The sequence below is a fragment of the Heteronotia binoei genome, chromosome 15 (genome assembly GCF_032191835.1).
Source record: "Heteronotia binoei isolate CCM8104 ecotype False Entrance Well chromosome 15, APGP_CSIRO_Hbin_v1, whole genome shotgun sequence".
In the NCBI taxonomy this organism is placed as follows: domain Eukaryota; kingdom Metazoa; phylum Chordata; class Lepidosauria; order Squamata; family Gekkonidae; genus Heteronotia; species Heteronotia binoei.
The window spans coordinates 35669783-35678866 of record NC_083237.1 but is presented as its reverse complement, the minus strand read 5'-3'; the positions used below and the strand labels follow the sequence as shown (position 1 = coordinate 35678866).

At 47.5% G+C, this 9084-nt stretch overlaps 1 protein-coding gene across 1 annotated transcript; it reads right to left on the bottom strand.

Moving 5' to 3' along the window:
• Positions 1–1105: 1105 nt before the first annotated feature.
• On the bottom strand, positions 1106–5406 carry LOC132584535 (serine/threonine-protein kinase SBK2-like). Its single transcript, XM_060256440.1, has 4 exons — positions 5281–5406; positions 4113–4277; positions 2460–2662; positions 1106–1792 (listed from the first exon to the last, which is right to left on the bottom strand). Exons 1-4 carry the CDS (start codon positions 5324–5326, stop codon positions 1196–1198), a joined length of 1011 nt encoding a protein of 336 aa, XP_060112423.1. The 5' UTR covers positions 5327–5406; the 3' UTR covers positions 1106–1195.
• Between the last annotated feature and the right edge of the window lie 3678 nt (positions 5407–9084).

Here is a 9084-nt window from a genome sequence, read left to right as displayed (position 1 = left end):
TGGGGCTTCAACCTGCGTTGCCGTTTTTGCACGGCAAAAAGAAACTGGTTTTTAGCGGTCACGATCTTTTGCACTTTGCATTTGATACAAATATACCTGGTGGCCACAAATACTTTATGAAGTGTGAATTGCTCCTGAGAAGCTTATTGGGAAGAGACAACTAAAGGAAGAAAGGGTGGTAGGAAAATAATTGATAACAAGGACCTGATTGCAGGCCAGGTGGTAGTAAGAAGAGCTAAATTTCATGGCTTGATTTATATATGTGTGTGGGTTATCAGCAATAGTTACAGGAACTGTTTCCTTTAGGAAAGAGAGCATTTGTGACTGATAGGGTCATCATTTCATAATAATTATTTATTTACCAATGTGCAAGTTGAGCAAGTAATACAATAGCTTGTAAACATGCCTACAGAAAGGCAGTGCTAGAGTCACAGAAATGTCAAGCCCAAACTTCTGTCTAAACCTGGTAGCTCTACCACACATCACAAGGAGTCCAGGCAAAGCATTTTCACAATCATCTCCTAACTTTCAGGAGAAAACATCTCAAGATATTTCAAGCCTGCTCAGACTAAGAGCTGTATGAGTGCCTGTCAGTGTTTATGATCAATGCCCACAATGTTGCCAAAGCAAGATTGACTTTAGATAAGGGTTCATAGACAACTGGGAAGATACTTAATCATTCTGTTATTGTTGTTGCAGAAGAGGAGCAATTCATTTCCATCCTGTTCATCCAGAAGCAAGTTTACGGAGAGTTAGTCCATCTGATTTAGGGGAGGTAGTAGAAAATGTCAAGGCATTTGGGCCCACTAAACATAGCCTCATTTGATTCCTTCTCATGAGGCTTTGTTTCAAGGATAATATAGTCAGCTACTGACCAAGGAGAGGCTGAAATCAATTTTTGCATTTCTGATCCAGACTTGGGCTAGGACATAGGGCAGCGAGGAGATTGTTCCTGTTAAGATGAAGTCACATAGGAGGGAATGGTCCCCTGAGTCAGTTTCTCCTTCCCTGCCCTACTGGCAGTTTGCTTAGTCTTCTGAGGATGACACAGACTTTTCTCTGTTTTCTGGGCTGGATTAAGGGTCTTTTCATCCCCAAGGTGTCTAGTTGGTGATGGGTGTCTTTGGTCCCTCAGTGATTACAGCAAAAGGATGACTGTCAGCCCTTTCCTTCTCTGCCCAGCTGGCCTCATTTTTCAGCACCGCCGACTAGTGCCCAAAAGATGGTCCCTACTGGGCCAGGTCCGGCTCTGAGTCTCTGGCAGCAACCAAGGAGCTTTGATATATTTCATCACCTCCTTGGCAGGGCTACGGTGAGCAGGGTTGGGTGTCAACAGGCCCATCAGCATCTCCAGTGCCTGGGGTGTGAAGTGCTCCCAATGGGGCGGCCGTGGGGCAAAGCGAGGGCTGCGGCGCCAGCAGGCAAAAGCACGGTAGTGCCGATCAGCAGGCATGGCTGTGAGCCAGGGGAAGTAGCCAGTGAGCACACAAAAGAGAAGCACTCCCAGGGCCCACGTGTCAAGGCTGGGCTGGGCCTCCAGGCGAGCCTCGGGGCCAAGGACACACAACTCAGGCGCTGTGTAAGGCAAACTCTCTGGCAAAGCCTCGATGAGGTGGCCACATGGGCAGCTTAGCCCAAAGTCAGTCAGCTTGATGCGCCGACACTCAGGATCGCACAGCAGCACATTCTCTGGCTTGACATCACGGTGGACCAACCCCTTGGTCTCCATGTACTCTAAGGCACTTGCCAGCTGAAGGGCACAGCGTTTGACCCGCTGCTCAGGCACACCAACCTGGGTGGGGAAAGTAGGAGAAATGTGAAAAGTATGTACAACTCTATCTGTCTGTCTCTCTATCACTCTATCACTAATCATATCCAAGGAATTCAGGGTGGCATGCATGGCTTTCCATTCCTCAACTTATCTTCACAGTAGCCTTAGGAGGTAAGTTTAGCTGAAAGACAATGGGTGGTCCAGTGACACTCAGCAAGCTTTGTAGCATGAGGATTTCAACCCACATCTCTCCAATCCTAGTCTGACAAGCAAGGCACATTTTTTCATTTTTGCAAGTGTGAATTGCTAATACCCAAACCAGGAACAAAAATCTATACAGGACCATTAAGTGTTTAGGAGCACCTACTCTGTGGTGAGATGGCTTTAGAAATCTCTGCACATGCTCAGGGATACTTTTATTGCAGGAGATATAAAAACCAAGCCTTAGTACTACTTGACATGACCAGGGAGAGGAGGACAGAAATGCCTAGGATGGATTCAGGGCAGCCTGCACTTTCTCATATACCCTCCTCTTATGCAGCTGTTCAAAAAAACCATGGGGTGAGTGGGTGTGGGGAGACAGAAGGCTGAGAACTTTTGCAGGCATAATTGTTCCAGGGGGCATTAGTTCCCACCCTACTGTAAACTGATCTCAGTGTGTTGTGCTTGTAGTCCTGGCCTGAGTTACCTGCGGCACCATGAGTGAGAAGAAGTCATTGGCCAAGGCCAGCTCCTGTGCAAAGACATAGTGCTGTGGGGTCTGGAAGGCTATGCCAAGGGCTGTGGCAATGCAGGGATGAGCTCCCAGGGTCAGCGCAATGCAGTACTCGCTCAGGAAATCTTGCAGTTCAGTGTCTTTTTTATGGACAAATTTCAGTGCCATGGGGGTCCCTGCAAGACAGAAGAGGGTGAAATGTTGGGCATTGCCAAAGCATAGGTTATACTCACCAGGTACATACACACACACACAATTTTACAGAAGAAAACCATAAAAGCTATTGGAACAGTTGGGAATTGTAATCAGCAGAGGAGCCAGTGTGGTGTGATGGACAGAGCACCAGCCTAGGATCTTGAGGACGCAAGTCCACGTCCCCACATTGTCCCATGGAAGCAGAGGTCACTCACTCTAATCTAGGGTTGTGGTGAAAATGAAATGGGGAACTGAAAATGCTGCACACCATCCAGAGCTTTTTGGAGAAAAGATGGAATGAAAATGTGACCGAGAAGAAGGTGGCAGTTCTGTGTCTGATGTATCACTTCAGGCTGCAGGTGAGGCTTATGTAATGGAACAATCTTCCAATAGAAAACTGGCATGTCAGGAAGCAGACCTTCAGCATGTGCAGGGATGTTTTTGCACATGGCAGATATTCAGTCCAGTGAATCCCCACCTGCAGCCTGAAACACTCAAACACAGATTTATCATCTGTATAGTTGTGAAGGAAGTGTTCACTCCACAGCTAGAGCTGGCTGGCCCTGGGGAGCTTCTAGGGATCATGGGGCTGGGCATCAGGTGGGATTGTATCTCATGAAGCTGTGACATCACCTCCAGTAGCATAATGGGAAGTGACATCATATGTCATCAGGACACTCTAGCACAGCAGTCCCTAGCCTTTTTGGCACCAGGGACTGGTTTTGTGGAAGACAATTTTTCCAAGGAACGGGGACGGGGGCAGCAGTGATTTCAGGATGATACAGTTATCCACTTTATTTTGGTGTGCTGGTTAAGTGTGCAGACTCTTATCTGGGAGAAGTGGGTTTGATTTCCCACTCCTCCACTTGCAGCTCCTGAAATGGCCATAGCTCTCACAAGAGTTGTCCTTGAAAGGGCAGCTTCTGGGGAGAGCTCTCTCAACCCTACCCACCTCACAGGGTGTCTGTTGTGGGGGAGGAAGATAAAGGAGATTGTGAGCTGCTCTGAAATTCGGAGAGGAGAGCAGGATATGAATCTAGTGTCGTATTATTATAATTACTACTACTACTACTACTACTACTACTACTACTACATTCATTGTAATGTATAATGAAATGATTATACAACTCAGGGCCTGGTTGCTAATGCCACAGACCAGTACCGGTCCATGGCCTGCGGGTTGGGGACCGGTGCTCTAGCAATCCCCCCAAACTCTTTTTGTGGATTTATAGAGCATCCCAGCAATGCCACAGTTTCTAGCCCAATTTCTTCTGCAGCAGCAAGGAACTGGTCCTCTGGCCCACAGCATTCTCCACTATGTTACTTGCTATGTTTCAGGCCTCAGCTGTTAGGCCCTTGGCTCCAATGAAGTATAAGTTCAAGGTCCTGCTCCAGCCCAACCCTTTGTCTGCCTCCTGGCTCCTGACTCACCTTGGCGTTGGTGAACTGCCATCAAGACATGTCCGTAAGAGCCGCTGCCCAGTTCCCGGAGGATGGTGTAACTACTGGTCACTTCCACCTGGGGCAGGTTTTGAGCTGTCAGCAAGACCATCTCCTCCAGCCGTTTTGCAATATCACCCGGGACTAGCTTCACAGCTGCCCAGAGAGAGAAAGAGGAAAGCTGGGGTGTGTACAGACGACCACTGACCCAGCAGCAGTTTGTCACCCATTTGTTCATAACGTCCAGGCAAGTGACACTGTGGTGGCAGGTAAAAAGCATCAACAACTCCGTCAGGAGGCTGAATTTCTAGTGCAGATGCAGCCGAAGAAAAGGGCAATAAGCAGATACTCCTTTCCCTCAGGGACACAAGTGCAGACACCTGAGGTGATTTTGACTGAGCGCCTATAATGTACAGCAGAAAGCCAGAAATGGGAGTCATTGTTCTAAATAGAAGACAGAAGGAGAATGACCCCAACTATGGATGCCAACCTCCAGGTGGGGCCTGGAGTTCCCCCAGAATTACACCTGATCTCCATTCTACAGGGATCAGTTCCCCTGACTACTCTGAAGGGTGGACACAGAAAGTGTTCAGTTACAGTTGAGCTGATGAAGGGCTCTGATCGTGTGCAGAGTGCCCTTCCTTCATAGAATAATCACAAGCAATGCCCACTCATTTGGAATCTGGTGGAAGAACCAGGAAAGCTTCGGTCCAAGCAGTTCTTATATAATAAGCCGGGGGGGGTGCAATTTAGGGGTGTCTCCCATAATGCAAAAGGTCTCCCATTGCAAAGACATTTTTACAGGTGAATGCTGTTGCTGCAGGACATAAGCAGATGATATCTGCGTAAAGGCAACTGCACTTTCTAACCTCCTGGCTTAACTGTTCATCTATTAAGCACATTTTAATCTCACCTTTCCACCAAGATCAGGACAGTAACCAGGGTTATCCCTTCCCTGCTTTAGCCTCACAATTCCCCTGTGACTGACACAGAGTGACTGGCCCAAAGTCACCCAGTGGCTTCCATGGTAGAGTGGGGGTTCAGCCCTGGCTCTTCCAGATCTTAGAATGACACTCTAGAGCCACTACACTGCACTGATCTGGCATCTCAGATCCAGATCCAGGATGTGCAAACAGCTGTCGCAGAGACAGTTGCTTACCTGCCACGATGGAGCTGAATCTCTCACTTCGTCCTTCCAAAGTCATCCTGTCAATTCACTCTTGGATTCACTCTCCAGGTCCTCAGTCCTGCCTGCCTGTCTGGTACCTGCCACATGTAGGTCCCCGTGGAGCCTTTTATAGCAACCGCTTCCCAACTGGTTCAGTCCAGCCACACACGGGGAAGCCAGCCAAACCACCCCTCTTCCTCTTATCCCTCTGCCCCAAAAGGTCAGGCCTCTGCGGTCCAGGCAGTTCCAGGGGCAGGATTAGCAGCCAGTTATCAAGGTTATTTTTACCACTGCTTGCCCAGCTGCTCTTATGCTTTGGTATATATGCCCCAGATGTTCCTGGAAAGGAGGATTCCTGCTGTTTTCTTCTTGCTTAAGGCACCAGGGGCTAATATTTGGTGGGACAAGCCTTAAGGGAGGGAGGAAGTGTCCACTGCTTCTCTGCAATCTTGTCATTTCACATGTTGACAGGCAATAGTCCATCGTTCCTTCTTTCCGCTCACAACTCACACCAGAGAACCTCATTATTGATATCAAGCTCTTGTTTCAATGCTGCTCAGTGCCAAGAGGGAGTGGAGAGTTCCAAGGTTTCTTTTTTGGCTGTGATCACACGCACTAAATAATACACTTTCAATCCACTTTCAGCGCACTTTCCAACTGGGACCAATTTACCACTAGCCTTGTCCTGGTCTCACACCCCTCTTCTCTGTGGGACTTCCTTCTGATTTTGCACAAGCTGCCCCAGGGCTGCAACTCACTCCACCTCTTTCACCCAGCAAGCAAGATCCTCTAAAACCAGTTTCTGTTTGCCACACAAAAGAGGCGGAGTGAGTTGCAGCCCTGGGGCAAAATTGAAGGGAAGCCCCAGGGAGATGTGGAGCGGGGGACCGGGACAAGGCTAATAGAGAATAGGTCTGGATCTTGCCAGTTCACACAGTTAAAAAGTGCATTGAAAGTGGATTGAAAGTGCATTATTTGGTGTGTGTGATCACAGCCTTCGAGAGGATTTCTTTCTGTACCAAGGGGTTGCATTATAAGGCATTTTGACACATGCTAAATAACATACTTTCGATGCACTTTCAATGCACTTTGCGACTGGAGTTTACTGTGTGAAATAGCAAAATCCACTTGCAAAATAGTCGCTGAAGTGGATTGAAACTGCATTATTTAGCATGCATAAAAGTGCCGTATAGTCTATAATTCCTGTTTATCTGTAGATATACAGACTGCACAGGAAGTGCATGAGTAGAAATGGGAGACTGGCTCCCCTACTCTTTTGCAGGGCTACCTGCCATGTTTGGGTGGCTGGGGAGGAACAAAATTGTCCTGTTGCTATAACAAGATAATGGAGGGAGCAGGAATGAAGGTGAAATAGCTGCCACAGAAAATGGGGTGCTGCTGCCCTGCATTGGCAGACACAGCAGCAATAGGGAAACCACAGCAAAGAGCCCCCATGTGGGAAGGGCCACACTCTTTCCCAGTGAGGTCCTTTGTGAGAAGGTTTCTAAGTTTTCATGGTTCTGGATTACCGCCCAACGAACATTCTTAGTGGTTGGTTTATGGGAGTAGGGTGTGGCAGGAAATAGGGAACACTTATTCACTGCTTCCGTTCCTTTTCCTGCTTCTTCCAAATTTTGTTGCCAAAGGCCGACATGTGGATATTACAGGGTTCTTAAAAAATTATTGTTGGAGAGGTTCATTCCCATAATACCACGTGAACACAACTGCTGGTGATAATAAGTACTAGTCCCTGGTTTCATCTGTACGATCGCCAATAGAAGTGAAAATCTCTATGTCAGTCATAGAAGCAGGTACAGGGAAAGCCCCATCTTCATTTACTCTGAGAACATGGCAAAGTGATTATGGGATATTAAGGAGAAATTAGTGCACTGCTAAGTGATCTAACAGCTTGGAAACTGAGTAGCCCTTCCCTAGATCGGTTTCCTTTTCCTGTTGCCCACTAATTGCAACCCTTTTGGGGGGAGACCATCTGTTTCAACAAGGATCTTTTTGCACTGGGCAAAGCCCCCTGGCCTGCGTGTCAGCAGTCTGCCCCCCCAAGCGAGGACAGATGGGCCCTGACCTTTCCTTATTCCTTGGCAGTCTATGCCTAGCGTGCAGCAGTTCTTCTGCTATCGGGGGCTTATTGATGTACAGTGCAGAAATATGCCACTGGGGAAGGGCTTGGGAAGGGGAGGGGGGCTAGAAACAGGCAGATGGGTAGCAATCTGTTTGTTGTACCCTGGCTTTGGGTTTCCATAGAGAGGCACTATGGTTTGGAATGATTAAAGAAGAAAGGGGACTGAGGAGCTGGTGAAAGCCAGTTCTGATATCCTCCTGAGGACAGCTTTTTATAGGGCTGCCAGCTTGGACTTGGAAATAGTTGGGAATTTGGGGGGCAGAGCCTGTGAAAGGCACAGTTTGGGGAGGGGAAGGACCTCAGCAGGGTATAATGCCACAGGGTCCACCCTCCAAAGTAGCCATTTTCTCCAGGGGAACTGATCTTGTTCACCTGGAGATCAGCTGTAATACCAGGAACAGCCTGGACATTGGCAACCCTAGGCTTTTAGCAAGTCCCGTTGATACTGCAGTAAAGAAGTATGCTGGGGAAAGGTATGTACCACTGCAGCAAGTACTTGGTGAGCACCATGGTATGCTGGGGAAACATGCCATGGAGAAATAAGCTGAGGAGAGGTATACTTCAACTCCAGCAAGCCTTTTGAGTGCCACAGTCAAAACATGGGTCTTGTACATCTACTTGAGAAGTCTGGTATTGTGAAAGAAGGCCTCAAAGTCATGGTGCACATTTAAGAGCCCCTTTACCAGCTTTACCTGAAAATATGTATTATTCGAACATTGAAAATTAGTATTCTTTTGTCTTTAGAGGCCCTTTGAAATTTGAGGCCATAAGCTGTAGCTTATGTTGTGCAAATGCAGCTCTGAATGAAGGCTTCAGGTAGTGAACATATATGAAGCTGCCTTATACTGAATCAGACCCTTCTCGGTCTATCAAAGTCAGTCTTGTCTACTCAGACTGGCTGCGGCTCTCCAGGGTCTCCAGTGGAGGTGACTTGCCTGGACCCTTTTTAGTTGGAGATGCTGGGGATTGAACCTGGGAACTTCTGCTTACCAAGCAGATACTTTACTACTGAGCCACTGTCCCGCCCCATGAGACTCATGAGAATGCTACAAGCACTTCTGAGATTGATGGGGCCATTGTTCACTCCTGCTCACATGTAAAGTGGGGTCTATAAAACAATGCACAGAGAAGGGGTACTGAACTTGTTCCCTTCCCTTCCCGTAACCACCACTCTCTTATTTGATTTGTCCAGGCTCCTCTTTTTAGCTTTTCTGGATTGATGCAAATAAGGAGAGATAAGGTTTTGGAAGGGTGGGTTTCAGCACCCTCTTCCCATGCTTTCTGTACTTATTTAGATATAAACTTGTACACTATCATTCTTCTAAATATGTGGGTTCAGGGCTTTTCCCCCCTGGGGGAACATGATGGAACGGAGTTCCGGAACCTCTTTGGGGAAACAAAAATCTCAAAAATGAGTAGCACTCCATGTGTTTCGCTTTCATTACCCTCTTGAGAGTTCCAGCACCTCTTTTTCCAGAAAAAAAGCCCTGTGTGGATTTAAACAGTTTAAAGATCATCTCAGTAAAACCTATTTCATCAGTGGCACAAAAAAATATAACCTGTAAAATTGTTTGCATAGGCTAAGCACAGCTGATTCCAGCCATTCTCTTTCTGGGTGGGGGGAAATGGACCCCTCTCTTCCACAAATCCAAGCA